At 42.2% G+C, this 15,729-nt stretch overlaps 1 protein-coding gene across 8 annotated transcripts in view; it reads left to right on the top strand.

Annotated features, from left to right (window-relative positions):
- The first annotated feature begins 471 nt into the window (after positions 1-471).
- The window catches only part of BRD1 (bromodomain containing 1), a 70,807-nt gene continuing 55,549 nt past the window's right edge, over positions 472-15,729 (top strand). Inside the window, exons 1-5 of one of the 8 annotated variants that reach the window (XM_080391445.1) lie at positions 472-759; positions 1,675-1,858; positions 3,388-3,518; positions 6,765-6,941; positions 12,186-13,566. In XM_080391445.1, the coding sequence (XP_080247571.1) occupies positions 6,929-6,941; positions 12,186-13,566 (1,394 nt within the window). In that variant the 5' untranslated portion in view covers positions 472-759; positions 1,675-1,858; positions 3,388-3,518; positions 6,765-6,928. Of the gene's footprint in view, positions 760-1,501; positions 1,859-3,387; positions 3,519-6,327; positions 6,942-7,456; positions 7,956-8,672; positions 8,804-10,675; positions 10,739-12,185; positions 13,567-15,729 lie in introns of those variants that run through there. The other 7 variants (XM_080391451.1, XM_080391450.1, XM_080391449.1 and 4 more) reach the window with 7 other exon arrangements.

Below are 15,729 nucleotides of genomic sequence, written 5' to 3' on the forward strand. Positions count from 1 at the left end.
TCCCAAAGAAGCAGGATTCTCTGGAGAATAGGTGTTAGCTTCAGAGAAGAAGGAAATGTCATTGTAGTAACTGTAAGTAACCAGCTCTTTGTCATTCTTAACGCTGGGGTACACACTGAACCCAGAAGGCTCCCAGGGAGGCTATAACAAGAGCCTAAAACCAGTTGGAAACTAGATTAAATACTTCTGTCCCTTCCTACTGTGACAGAACTTAAAATATGCCTTAAATATACTTGTTTCTCTGTCAACAATGTATTATTAGACAACTGTAGCTGTTCAGTTTCTGCAGACAGAGCTTTGTGTTCTATGGTCCCAGAGTCTTCCCAGTCACTGAGCTGTTCATCTTAATCTGTTTTGGGTTTTTTTTTTTGCTTCTTTCCATCCATTTCTGTCTTGGTGGTAAAGATAACTTTGATACTGCAATGATAAATTGATGTAGTTCTATCATTCTGAATTTCTATACCTTTGGAAACATTAAATGATATAATGGCATATTGATAATACCAGTGTTGGGAGTATTAATCATTTTGCTGCTGTTACCTTGTTGTAGCAGAATTGAACACTTAATGTGTTTATCTCCAAACCTGCTCTGATAAGCTTATTTTCCTTACTTGATCACTCAAATCTTTGGCCTCACCTCTAGCAACTTCTGCATCAGTGATGCATTTTCTGTAGGGAATCATGAAGATAAAAACTATATCAAGAAATAATAGTTCTTAAGCCAAGCACAAAGGATTACTGCCTTCTGTATGCACTGAGGTAATATATCTAATAAAAATGATCTCTTTTCCTCCTTGTATAGACTCCAGCCTTTTCCAGGGCCCTATCTAGACAGCTTCGACTTAGTGATAAAAACCTTAAAATAGCAATCAGAAGTACTAGATATGGATGCCCAATTTAGTATCACAATTTTTTAAGAGTACTTAACATAGGAGAGTACTTATGTATTTAGCATAAATTCCCCATTAACTCCAGCAGGCACTTGGCTCTGCTCATGAGATCCAAGGTGTCAAGTTGGGTGCTCAGAAAATAAAGAATGAGCAATTACACAGTAGTTGTGAGCAACTCTTAAGCAGCATTCACTGCCAAAACCATGATACCTTTGTGCTTTTATATTAATTACCTCATTTGTTACAAACACAACTGTCTAATCTCTTTATCACCCTGGATTTATAGCCCATCAGAGGTGTACATCAGTGATTTTTGACCTGGAGCTAAGCGTATGATTGCATGTTCACAGGATTTATTCATACTTACCCTTAATGTGGAGTGAGGATGGTGCTGGAGTACATCTTTCTGTAGTGCTGAAATTGAAGTTCCTATTCCGGCATTTTCTTAAGCCTATTGAGATTTTTGACTGCATTACAAAGCCATATTAGATAAACATATGTAAATCAGTTATATATTATTTTTATATATATGAGTTTGGAAGATCTCTTTTGTTAGCCAGCGTCAGGCACTGGCTGAGGTTGTAGACCTGTCTGAGACAAAGCAAAGTTGCGTAGGGCTCGTTAATCTTTGTTAAATGATACATACAAGTCATGTTTCTCTGAACAGAGGAAGCTGTGAGCCAGGTCTGCTTCTCTTGTTTGTTTTTGTGTTATTTTTCTTTGTGGATGTACTGTATTGAGTCTTGCTTCTGACTTATTTTCTCACTTTGTTTTTCCTCCCCAGATTTTGCTTCTAGTCCTTCCCCTTGTAAATGAGGAGACGAGGTTTTAATTCTGAATGAGCCCATCTATTTTGAGATTTCTTCTGCAGTAAATGACTAGGGATTCTAACAGCAAAGCTTCCTCCATTGCGTACAGTCTTAATCATCTGCAGACCAGGTTTGTCCTCTGGAATGAATCAGGAAGAGGTAATAAAGTAATTAAGACTGGAATTGTCTGATTGCTGATTGAGTTTTAACTTAATTATGCTAAGGCTGAAGTATTAACTCATTGTAAACATTGGAGATAATTTCTTGGAGATACACATTTGTGAGTGACCTAAGTAGGAAAACAATTTCACTTCATCGTATGTTACCCTTGAAAGTTTTAATACTGACAGCAAGGAATTGAGAATAGAGAAGTCACTTTAAGGGATTTAATAAATAAAATAAACTTTGTACAGTATTAAACTTTATGAAAGCAGTGAGTAACTTTTCTTTGTTTGGATGAAGGCTGTGTAATGGATCTTTCCTAGTATAGAGGAAAGGATCAGGGATTAAGAAAGGGTTATCAGAATAAGTAATAATGTATTTGCAGTAATATTGTTTATATGGGTTACGCTGGCTTAAGCAGTTACCTGAGTTTGTGGTAAACAAAGTATCTTCTGAAATCCAAACCCAATGGGGTGAACAACCACAGGGAGAAATTAGAAATAAAAGTACTGAAGCTGATGTTTGATTTGAGAAATATATTGTGTATCAGATATTTCTGTGTTGAGCACTTTGTTTTCCCTTTGCTGTGTCTGCCTTTTACAAAGTTTCAGTTAAAATAAGTACTTTTATTTGTTGCATTAGCTTTCTATAAATTCTGTCTTTATCTGCTACGGAGGTTTCCTCGGCATGTCTTGCAAAAAAAAGTCAAAATCCAATGTAAACTGTTTAGCTCGTGTTTTGTAATTCTTTGCTATGCAAGTATGATATTTTTAGAACTTTTCACATAGCAATTATTGTTTTGCTTTTTGATTCCTACCCATTACCACTGGCATTTTGTCTTTGCCTATAACTTGGCTCAGTTAGTTATGCTGTGTGAATTAACAGACACTCCAATTCTAAACATGCACCTTTTTTTGTCAGCTAAGCTAATGATTGCTAATAACTCGGGATGCTGAAGGGGCACTCTGAACCCTTGGCTTTACTTTCCTGCTGCCTCCCTTGCACTGGCAATTGTTTTCATCTGATCATGCAGTGAGGTAGTTCTGGGAGCTAAACAGAAAACTGGTAACTTTTTTATGAAGGGTTATTCTGATGGCAGTTTGCATTTGCCAGGAATAGCTTCCTAGAAAGACCTTTGCAGGTGGAGTTACTATGGAGAACATAATAAAGGTGCCAAACTATAAATGTTAGGAATTGAATAATTAATACCAAAGAGGTAACGACGGGAGAGAAGAGGAGTACAGTTCCCTTTTTTATGGCTCTGTCTGCTCTTTTGTAAACAACAGAAATACATAAGAGTGCAAAAACCTCTGCTCCAAAGGTTTGTGCTTGATAAAATAGTCTCCAGTAGGTAGCAGTTTTGCTATTTAGAAGACCTACAGGTGAGTACACGGGCAAGTTTTGTGCTTTTGCTGCAGCATTTTGTAATTTGAGAATGTTTCTTTTTTGTTTTGTTGAAGTGTAGTTTACATATGCTTTCATGTATGTCCAAATACAAAGATGTTTCTATTTTTTTAACTTTGCAGGGTCTGTAGGGGTGAGATCAAGCCCCACCTTTCAGCACGCAACAGTTACAAGCGCATATGGTAGAGTGTCTCAGAACTGCAAAATCCCAAAGGTACATCATGTTAAAGGACTCAAGCTAGATAGTGGAAGGGTGAGTGAGGCAGGAAGTAGGTTTCCCTGTCAGTTGTGTATCTCAGTGAAATGCTTAAGATATCTGTCTGCAAGTAACAGTCTACATACCTCTCCTTGCAGTAGGTGACTCCAAGCAGTAGTTTCCACAAACGCTTAAATGGAAATGGGGTAAGGGCAGCTGTACAGCTTGAAGACCACTCTGTCAAATATCTTCATTATCTATAGATTACATTCTGTAGGACTGCTTAGCACATGCAACTCATAAAGGTATTTCTTAGCAAGCACACTATTACAGCTTGAGTTGTGGTGGAGCTCTCATGATAAAAGGGTTCTGTCTTAATCAGCGCCATAAACGGCATCAATGCAGCCTCCAGTCTGTCTTAAACCCTGTGTTTCAGTGAAGGCTATTCATTTGGATCAACATGAACTGTTCTGGAGATCTAAAGGGTCGCCTTCTCAATTTTATAGATTCACTTCAATTCTGAGGATGAGAAAGGTGGTGCATGCAGGAAGTAAGAGTTAGTATGGCAGTAAGAAGCAAAAACCTTTGATTCCTTAGCAGTTGGTGAACATGCATGAATACCAATATTATTTCATCTTTACTCACCCTTTTGTCATAATACAGCTAACAATGCAGGACCAGAGGGATGTAAAGGAAAATGCAGGCAATTTTTCCTAACCGGAGAACAAGGAAGATATTCAGTAAACATGTAAAAAGAACCAACACTTTTCTTCCATATTTGAAGCAGAAAGGCTGATCCCCATTCTGGAATTGTCATCTAGGACTTTAGACCATATATCCCACTCGGTCTAGTATGAAAAAGAAGTCAGACTTCCTGCCAAAGTATCAATGATAACTAGGAGATGGATCAGTGATATGTGGAATTGTCCTTAAATATAGCCAGAAGAGGTGGGGGAACACTACACCACCTCACAGACTGAAGATAAACAGTTGTGGTTTTGTTTGTCAGCACACTGCTGTAACGTGTCTCTTGATAGGATGCAGTATCTTTTCCACAGTGCATGCTGTTCTGGCTTCTGTAAGGTTAGAGAAAATTTTTGAGAACAGCCGACCTTGCACAGTCATGTGTGCAAGTACTTTACCAGTGCCATATAGCCCTACTGGTGAGATGAGTGAGATCAAAAAGCATCCCCTTGCAGGATGAGAGGACCATGGTAATGTTGCATCTTATGAGACCGTATTCTGAAGGGAAATATTAATCATGCACAGATGAGTCTGAAGGTCTAAACTGTATAGTGGAGGAAGCCAGACTTGAAAACTTTATAGGGGTAGATGGGCTTGAGGCATCATACAGAGGCACCACGTGACTTAGCAAGGTTAGGCAGATTTGTCGTTGTGATAGGAAGAAGACCCCCCTGACAAGTTATAGCAGTCCAGAACTGATCTTGAAATGGAAAGATTCTTGCAGGTTCTAAAGAAAATGTGGAATGGGTGCTGCCTCTTGCTTGTCCTTTCACCAGCCAGCTGTTCAGACCAGGAGAGAAATAGAGTTCCATTCAGGGAAGACCAGCACCACTGCTAACACTGAAGTGCTGCAGCAAGTCTTGAGTTGATCTTTATCGATCTGTAAAACAAAGGTGGTACTGTGTAGGTGATATGCTTCAGCAAGATAGAAATGTGCCTCATGAAGTTTGATTCTGCAAGGACAGAGGAGGATGCCAAGGGAGATGCCAAATGCTTGTTTACACAGTCCTCCTTGATATGTTTCTCTTGAGAATTTGATAACAAGGGCAGGTGAAAGCTGGTAGGCAGAAGATGCTCCTTCAGTGGGAATCTTCCACGCAGGGTCAGTCAGCAGTAGCAACTTGAATACAAATTTGATTCCCCAAAGTAAGGGTCTGAAGATTCTGATCTATAGGGACTGAAGTCCCATGTACATGTTGAGCTACTGCCAAAAAAGGTGGTGAAGGTCCTGTTGCCATCAAGCTATGGTTCAGAGGGCTGGTTTTTTGCAAAATTGTACAGTATCCCAGTAGAATTGTTTCCTCCTTTTCCAAAACCTGAAGGAATGGTATTCTGAAGCACCAAGTCTCACTTGTGAGATGGAAAAGGCAAAAGAAACAGACCTTTGAGATTATAGAAGCATGTGCTGAGGACTGGTCAAATGCCCCAGACCATACTATATACATACTGTTGCATTTTAAAATAATATGGGCTAACGTGCTAATATTTAACATGGAGGGGTTGAGGATCCTGATCTGGTAACATGTCATAAGATCAGTGAGAAATGATTCAAAAGTGTAATTAACAACTCCTTACACTGAACAATGTGTTGAGCCTGCCCTGATCTCCGTGCCATTGCTCTGGAGTGCTGTATCAAGGAATGACATGCATTCTGTGCCAGAGCCTGGACAGTCCATAGCAAAAACTCCTCATACCTTCTTACTAAGAATAATTGAGAGGATCTAGAAGCATGAGTTCGAACTACAAAAAGATGGTTACATGATGCAAGTAGCAATAAGGAACATTGAAACATTGCAGGGATATCCAGCTATGGAATGCTGTAGTCCACCTGGCAGAAAAAAGAAACGGGAAAAGTGCCAGAGTTGTGCATCAGATGCTCCAGAGTATGGACACAGTCATGCTCGCTATGAAAAACTTGTCTCCAGTTTTAAAGCATTTATATAGCTGCAGGGCAGATACATAGGGATTATCACTTAAAAGAGAAAATGACATTTTTTCTATCATAAATGAGATTTTATTATTACTAGCTTCTTGATGACATTTGTAATTTCTAGTCATTTTTATACTTTACACACTAACATGTATGATTTAGTATGCTTCTCCCTCTTTAATTCTGTGACAGGCTAAATTCCAGTGCAACAACATCACATCAGCACGTTGTAAGACTTCTGAGGCTGGTGGTAGGATCACTTAAGCAATATAACTGGAGAATAATTCCTCACAGGCAAGTACACAAATGACCAGATGGCCTCTCCAGTTTATGCAATCTTTCATTTTTTTTTAATTTTTATATTGGAAATGGAAGTTGCTCAGCCTATGTGATCATAAACATGTATTTCTACCCTGACTGCATCGCAGATATGTTAGCTGTTCTAATAAGCTTCTGGAGATCAGCATGCTGGATGGTCCCTGATGGGGGAAAAGGAGTGAGAAAGTACTTTGCCTGTTCTACAGGATTTCCTTAGGGAAGTTACTTCAGCATTCCAGACCTTCATTTGCTTTCTTTAAGTAGTGATCTGTGCATCTATTTCTGATTTCCTAGTTTTAAATTTATTGTAGGACCAACTGCTGCTTAAGGAGATGTAGCGCTGGAGAAGACTTAAGTGTGGGTTTAGGTCACTTTGGAGGAAGCTTTGCTTGGTGGATGGCTGTTGCAGATGGGCGAAGAGAGTCACACTTACCCGTGACTGTTTGCTTTTTACTACACGCGGGACTGGCTGGGTATGATCGGCAAAGGCAAGTGTTTGTCTCTGGGTGGGCTAGCAAAAAGTTAGTTTTTAAGCGTGTGGGTGCAGCTGCCTGGCAGAAACGTACTGCAGTAAAATTCTCCAGAACTGGAATATGGCTGTCTAAAAATAATACGTAACAAAGGGTGTCCTTCGCCGGGAGATCCAGGAATAACTTGCTTTTGCTTGGGCCGAACGTGAGGCTGTCCACAGCTGATTTGCAAGCAGCCGCCTGACCGGGGACCGCGCAGGAGCTAACTTGCGAGCACGTTTTCAGCGTAGGGCTCTCGGGCTCGGGCTGCCCCCGGAGACACAATAAACGCCGCTCGCTGGTAGTTGGGAGCGCTGGTTTTGTAACAGGCCGCGGCCCGCCCCCGCTCCGTCCGCCCTGCGCCGGGGCGTCTGAACGCTCTCGCCGGGGGCGCGGCGGCGCGGCCCGGCCGGCCCTGGGCGGGAGCGCGGCGGGCTCGGCCGGGCCTTCCCGCCCTGTGCTTCCCCCCCTCCCCCGCGGCGCGGCCCCGTCGGCCGGAGCGCCCCGTGCCGGCCGGTGCCGGGCCGGGCGGCCCCTCGTGGCCCTCCGCCACCCGGGGGCGGGGGTAGCGGCGGCGCTTAGGCCCCGCCCCGCAGCGGCGGGGCTGGGCGGTGCCTGGCGCCCTCACGTCCCTTCCCTCCCTCTCCTCCCCCCCCGTCGGCGCAGCGCTGTGGTGAAGCCGCATTGTTTGTGCCGAGGGGGGAGGGGAGCTTCTCAGCCCCGGGAGCTGAGCGCCGAGCCCGCAGCCGGACGGCGACCTGCGCCGCGCCTCACGAATGCGCCGCGCCCGGCTGCAGCAGCAGCCCCGCACCCAGCGCCGGGTCGCCGCCGCGGGCAGCGCGGCCCTCGCAGCGCCCGCTCGCCCGCCCGCGGCTGCCGGACGCGGGGCCAGGCGGCAGCACCGGCGGGACCTCCGCCATTAAACCGGCCGCAGCGTCGGCCGCAGAGGCGGAGCGGGAGGTCTGTCAGCCGCGCTTCGGCGGCTCCCACAGCGTGAGTGCAGCCGGGCGGGCGGCGGGGGCTGGCGGGTGGGGGCTGCGGGGCCGGGAGCCGGCGGGTCCCGCCGCGGCGAGGCGGAGACCGACGGGTGTGGGGGGGGGGGGGGAGGGCAGGGCGGGCTGGGCACGGCGGCGGGGAGAGGCGGCCGGGGGCGAGGCGGGCGGGCGGGGAGGCTGCGCGGGGGGGAGCCGAGCGCGGCGGTCTGGGGGAGGGCGCCGCTCGAGCTGTTTTGTCAGCCGCCATATTTGTGGGCCGAGTATTTTCGCGGAGGGGAGGGAGGTGACTGTTGGGAAGGGCTGGAGCTGATGGGCCTGGGCAGGAACCATCCTCCCGGGGGCCGGGAGGGGGGAATGTCGGGGTCGGGCAGGAACCATCGGCGCGGAGGGGTGTGTGCACGCTGGCGGCTCCCTGGGCGTGGGCAGGAAGTGCTCGCGCAGGACCGGCGAGGGCGGGCCCGTGGGCGTGGGCAGGCCGCGCGCAGGGGGCGGCCGCGCCGGTAGCCGGGCCGGGGGCGCGGGAGGGGGCGGCCCCAGGGATCCCGCCCCGGGGGATCCCGCCTCGCCGGCCCGGGCCCGGCAGGCTGGGCCGCGTGAGCCCCGGCCCCTGGCATTCCCCTGAGGGGACTGGTGCTGCTCCACAGCTGACGCCGTGGGTGGCGGCCGCCCCGTGCTGGGTGTAGGCAGCGCTTGCTCACCTTCCCTCATTGTCTAGGGGCGAAGAGCATTCCTGTGCCTTTCTCTTTTTAATGGTCTGCATGGAAGTGTCCATTGAGAATGGAATTCCCTCTTTCCATTGAGCGGGGCGTCTAGGGGCCAAAGGCAATTTATTTGAAGAGGAGGAAGGTAACTAGGACGGAGGCTGTAAAAGGAATTTTTACCATACTTTTCTTGTTGGCTTTAGCTGTTCTGCACGTTGATAACAAGTATATCTTTCCTCATGCCGCGTATTCCACACAAACAGCTGTCTTCCTGTGCTTTCATTGTGGTGAGGGAAAGCGTCTGCTGGTGACTTTCTTCCCAAGCAGCTGATGCAGTTCCAAGAGAGGAAAGCTGTGGATAACTTTCCTGTTTTATCTCCTGCAGTCTTCGAATTGTTGTAAAAGACAGAAAAGTGCTAACAGAAGTGCATGAAGTAATATCGTTTTGCTGTTAGTGTGATATCTTTGTTAATATTGAATGGCAGCTCTCTTAGTTTACTCTTTTTCAAACTTAAATCCGTGGTCTTTGTTCCTATTAATCTACAGGACACTGGCGGGTGGGGTGGGAGAGAAAAAAGATACCTGATAATTAACTCGGAAAAGCAAACCAATTGCCAGTCGTGAATTTGCTATGCAGAAATCTGGTCTTTATCTGGAATGCTTATGGGACATTTGCAAACAGAATTTGGAGAAACAAAACAAAACACTCCTTTGGCTTATGGAGCGTTTAAGTTATTCGTGCTAAGTTTCAATGAAATTCGGCCAGAGTACTACCAGTTCCACTTCGGTGTTTGTTGCATTGAACTTGTAGGGTTATCTATTCTGTGTTCAACTGTGATTGTGATTTGCTTCCTGATTTAGCTTTATTCACAGTTGAGTATTAAAGGGAAGATGCTTAGGTGTTAGCTCAGTCGTTTTTTATCATTCTGGTTCGTACAGCTTATTTGACTTTTGTCATAGTTGTCCTAACTCTTAAAGCAAGAACACTTGTGCTTTTGAATATTTTTCTTCCTGTTCTGCTTGCGGCCATGCTTAAGAAATCTCGGGAACAGAGGGGGATGGAGAGCTTGGAAACCTAACGTTAATGCATTATTTTTTTTGTGATACTGGGTTGAGTTAGATAGTGAAGTCTGGACAAGTTGCACATTATTTTTTTTTTTTAATCTCTGAAGGCTACATTTCATCCCTCCTCCAGTATTTTCAAAACAGTCGCTATCCTTATGAACCACTATGAGTAGATAAACAACGAGCTAAGTTGCAGGAAGGGTCATTTAAAAAGAGAAATACAGACTTTTACATTTAGACAGAATTAAAATGCAGTTATATGAGGTAAACATAATTAAATAATTTCTTTTTCTTGATTGGTGACTAAATTAAAGACAGATACTAAAAAATGTCCATAAAATGAAACCATTCTGATCTGTAGTAGATTGCTGTACATTGACACATCAGTGTATTTTAGCTGAAGAATCCCTCCTTCCTTGTTCACAATAATAAACAGAAATTGCGGCCATTGTTTTATCTTTGCCTCTGAATTATAACATCTATTGTGAAGCTGGGAACTAACTTTTAATTCCAGTTGAATTATCAGTATGCTTTTGTTTATTGGACCTTCTGTAGCAGTATTAGTGGTTTAAACTTCTTTGCAGTTAAGAAAACCGTATGTTTTAATGCTGTGTTGTTTTACAGAATTAAAATACAAAGGTTTTTTCCAAGCTTGTTTGACGAGATGGAGCCTTTTTTATTCGTGTGTTTATATAGAGCAGGTCAGAGTTCTGTCATGATTAAGCACTGACTGTTGTCTCTTTTTGTGCTTGTGCTGTAAAAGCAAGTAGTAAAGGTAAAGGATTATTTGTGTAAAAGTCAGATCTGTAAGCAATGCAATTCTTGCATGAATAATAACATCAGCTTAGGCTGGGAAAACAAGGTCAGTTTGTGAGAGCAGATAGATCAGACCCTCTCAAAAACTAGTTTTAATGCTAGCTGACTAAGTCATTTAGTCTTCCTGTAAAAACAGGTCCTTCTGAAACCAGGACAACTTTGAAGGTTCACCTTTGTGGCATCTAGACTTAAACAAAAGGTAGGCTACATGGAGTAGTTTATGTAATTCTTTCAGGCCTTGCTGTTTTTTTCCTAAAACAGATAATCTAGTCATTAACAGCAGTTATGTTTTGATCTCTGCTTCTCTGCTATTTGGCAATACATGCTAACAGTAGTTGCACAACACTGACTTGAAGTGCAGAATTGAAATGGTAAGGACCTAATAATACTTCAAGCCAGTGATTAAAGATCAAGAGTTTTCTGTAGCTGAGGTTGAGTTTTGCTATTTGTTAATGATTTATTAGGAAGAAGGGGAGACAGAACTTTTAAACTTGACCTTACCAGTTTTATAATAATTCAAACCCTCGCGGGGGAAAAAAAACCCAAAACAACCCCAAACAAAAAACCAACATGAAAATGTCAAAAGCATAAGTATGGAAGCTTTTAATTAGAAATTTTATAATTAAAGTGCATACTTGTCCTACTAATGGTTCTTGATGTTGGGGGAGGGGGGAAGCTACCTTTTGTATGGTTTGTGGAATGATTTTTTTGCAGTAGGTGATGAACTTGAAAATTACATTAAGGAACTTGGGATTGCATTTAAAGACAGGGAGATTTTTACCTACCCCAGTTGCTCTGGGAACAACTCTAGAAGAATATTGAGGGAGAAGGGTGTGTGTGTACATGCACCCGTACATGCAGGGAGCATGTTTTTGGTGTAAGTCAAATCTGCTTTACAGGTGGAAAAACTAGTTGCAGTCCATACTGCGCCATATTGGGCACTGCAGGTTCAGTTGTGTTCTTGTTACTTTGTAAAGAATAATAGGCTCTCTAAGAATTGAGAAAAGTAAAACAGCAAAAGAGCTGTCAAAAGTACATACTTGCCAAATTTGGAAGCATGCGTGTTTTTCTAGCTTTTAAGTATAGCTATAGTAATTGGATTGTTAACCTGACTATTTCAGATTGCAATGGAAAAAACTGCAGGGAAAACTGTTTTTCTTTCACAATTTTGTTCTTTTGGGGGGAGGTCTGGAGAAAGTAATCTAGCTGTTGGAAAAAAAATAGTGAAACTGCAGACACCCTTAAGGTATTAGGAAATACTGTATTGAAGGTTTTATTACAATGTAACAAGTGTGATATTTTGTTTCTTTTTCTGTGGCACTTAAGAAATCGTTTTTTCCTCATGCAGAGGTCTTACAGATAGCTCTTCCGTAGGATTTTTGTATCAAGGATTTTGTATAGCTGTATTTACTTAGAGAAGCTGTTATTTAGGAGATCTATTTATCATTAGGTTAAATTTGTGCAAAACTCTGTGAGCAGTCCTGTTGAGTAAGGGTGACAGGCTTTTATTTATTTATTTATTTTTAAGTTGAGTAGGTATGTTGAGGGCTATAGAGCTGAAGGTTGGGGTTTTTTTTGCTATAATAAAGCTAATACTTTAATATGAAGGTTTTGAGTTGTAATACTAACTGTTGCTCTAATTTTAGGTAAACATTACCAAATGAGGAGAAAAGGAAGATGTCATCGAGTATCGGCAGCAAGGCATTCTTCTTCCCCGTGCAGTATTAAGCACTCCCCCACACGAGAAACCTTGACATACGCTCAAGCTCAAAGAATGGTTGAAATAGAAATTGAAGGTCGCCTGCATAGGATCAGTATCTTTGATCCTTTAGAGATCATTTTAGAAGATGATCTTACAGCCCAGGAAATGAGTGAATGCAACAGCAATAAAGAAAATAGTGAAAGACCACCGGTTTGTCTAAGAAGCAAGCGGCATAAAAATAACAAAGTGAAAAAGAAAAACGAAGCTCTTCCGAGCTCACACGGTATACCTGCTACAACAACTCCTCTTCCAGAACCAAAAGTACGGATTGTTGAATACAGTCCTCCTTCGGCTCCTCGGAGACCTCCAGTTTATTACAAATTCATTGAGAAATCAGCAGAAGAACTTGATAATGAAGTTGAGTATGACATGGATGAAGAAGATTATGCATGGTTAGAAATAATAAATGAGAAGCGGAAAAGTGATGGAGTGTCAGTTGTTTCACAAAATATGTTTGAATTCCTTATGGATAGGTTTGAAAAAGAGTCTTATTGTGAGAATCAAAAACAGGGTGATCATCAGTCTTTAATTGATGAAGATGCGGTGTGTTGTATATGCATGGATGGTGAATGTCAGAACAGCAATGTAATCCTGTTTTGTGACATGTGTAACTTAGCAGTACATCAGGAATGCTATGGGGTGCCATATATACCTGAGGGCCAGTGGCTCTGCAGACACTGTCTGCAGTCCCGTTCTCGGCCTGTAGACTGTGTGCTGTGCCCAAACAAGGGAGGTGCCTTTAAAAAGACTGATGATGATCGTTGGGGACACGTGGTGTGTGCTTTGTGGATTCCAGAAGTTGGATTTGCCAATACAGTTTTTATTGAGCCAATTGATGGTGTCAGGAACATTCCCCCAGCCAGATGGAAGTTAACATGCTACCTCTGTAAACAGAAGGGTGTTGGTGCCTGCATCCAGTGCCACAAAGCAAACTGCTATACTGCATTCCATGTGACGTGTGCTCAAAAGGCCGGTCTATATATGAAAATGGAACCTGTGAAAGAACTAACTGGCAGTGGGACAACATTCTCTGTAAAAAAGACTGCCTATTGCGATGTACATACTCCACCAGGTTGCACACGGAGACCTCTAAATATTTATGGAGAAGCTGAAATAAAAAACGGTGTTTGTAGAAAGGAGGGATCAGTCAGAACTGCTAGGTCTACATCAAAAGTCAGAAAAAAGACAAAAAAAGCCAAGAAAACGGTGGTTGAACCCTGTACAGTTATGCCAACAGTATCTGCTCCTTATATCCCCCCCCAGAGGTAAGCAAACCATCCAAGTGAGAGAAACCTCTACTTAATTATCTGTTTAATTTAAAATCAATGCTTTTAGATCCCAACTTGAAGTTTTTGTGCATTTCTTACATGTTTTACTTAAAGGCCATACTTGGAAGATTAATGTAAATTATGTACATTACACTTTTGTGAAATTGCATTGAAAATGCAATAACTTCCCCAGAGAAGTCAGTAAGTGGTCAAGTGGTCTGTCTTGTCCTCAGAAACCTTTTATTTTTTTCTTTCTCTTGTGAGACCAAATCATGTTTTGTGTTCAGTTGTTGTCATTCGCTGTACTTTTGAGAATTAACTGCTGAATTCAGAATAGCATATGTAGTTGACCTTCATATTCAAAAACCAGCCAAGCTCAAGGTTAACTGTATTCCTAATTTGGGGAATCTGAACTTCTTTTCCTAATTTTAAGAGCCCCAAAATGAAAACTACATTTGCATATATAAGATTTGAAAGTTGTTTCTATACCCTAAATTAAGTATAAACTTGTACTGTAAGACCTATATAAGTAATAACACACCACACACACACCCCCAGCCCCCAGGAAATATTTTCTTTGTGGGACAGAGTAACTTTTCAGGAAGTTCTTCCTAAATTTGCCTTTTGCAAATGCAGTGGTATTTATCAAGGCTTGGCTGAATTTGGTACTTTGCAGACTTGTTTTAGAAAAGTTACAAGTAAGTGCTGATAGTTAATAATAAGTGGTTAATGTGTTCTTAATCATGAAACCTGAAATGAGTGTGCCCTCCTGTTCAGTGATGCTATCAAATATCTGTCCTGTAACTGTAGTAAAATGTTTGTTTGAACAGAAATTAGTTAAGGTTTGTGACAGAGTTTTAATCCTAATCTTGCCTTTGCTTACAAATTTATACTTTGTAAGAAGTTCTGTTTATGCTGATTTTTATATTAGTCTTCTGTGGTTCTGGCAGGAGCTTTTGTTATGAGAATCCTGATATATAAAGCATGAACACCAGAACTGTAATTGCTCTTTATGTTTAATTCTATATTTTTGTATTTTAACAGGGGTGATCGGGGGGGGGGGGGGGGGCTGGCAGATGGTCACAGATCTGGTGAAATTAGCGAAGTGACAGATCAGAAAGCAGGGTTGTTTCAGGTCTTGTTTTCATAAGTAATAACAGAATTGGAGCAAAATTATTTTTTATTATTTTTATTTCAGGAGTTAACTAAAGTTCATGCTGAGTTTTTTAACTTAGCTATATCTTAATTTAAAAGAAAAGTAGCATCTCTTCTCATATTTCTTTCAGTTAATCTGAGTTATGTATTTTAAAAGTTGAAATTGTTTCTGTGATTTGAGCAATGATAGAAAGCTCTGTGGCAGAAGGATACAGTTTTGGCTTTACTGAATGTTTGAGACATACTGGGTGGAGAAATGCATGAGTGGACTAGTGTCAAAAAATGAATTTGTCTGTATGGGATATTTGTTTTGTTCCTAATGTTTTCAACATCAATATGTTTACCTCTTGAATTAAACTTGCTGATTTAAGAACAGTAGTTAAAGTTTCTTAAAACAAGCACCATTTCCACGTTCAGGTTCATTGTTCGTACTGTGATAGGACTCTGAATGCTCAGACAGGGAGGGCTCTTAAAATAATACAAATAAACCATGCTTTTTTAAAAGCAGACTCCAAGGTCTTAGGTATTAGACTGTTCAGGCTGATTATATTAATCTAAATAAAAGAGATGTTGAGAGATTGCAGTCCTTTCCTGTAATAATGTTTGTTAATGTAAGTAGCTACCTATTGACTGACTTTGACAAACAGCCTTTAGCTGCAGTGTATTGTTTACAAACATCAAATTGATGGCACTGTTCTTTGTTATGATTTGCTTGGTGAAATGGTGTATTTAATTCAGTGATTAACTGCAGAAAATCTTAAGTTGACAGTAAGCAATTAATACTGTTACTTAAACAGGTACTGTTGGGGGGGGTCATATAAAAGAGTTTGGCTTTGTCTTAGGGCAGTCCTGATTGGTGGTGTAGTGTTTTTTTGTTTTTTTTTAAGACAAAGTAAGAAAGAACATGAACTAAGTGAGTTGAGGATTAGAATGTATAGCCTCTGGCAATTCTCCCCATCTTTAACTTTCATAAAAGCCAGACCCTAAAAGGATATTATCATCAGA

Source organism: Falco punctatus (genome assembly GCF_963210335.1).
Source record: "Falco punctatus genome assembly, chromosome: 6".
Taxonomy (NCBI): domain Eukaryota; kingdom Metazoa; phylum Chordata; class Aves; order Falconiformes; family Falconidae; genus Falco; species Falco punctatus.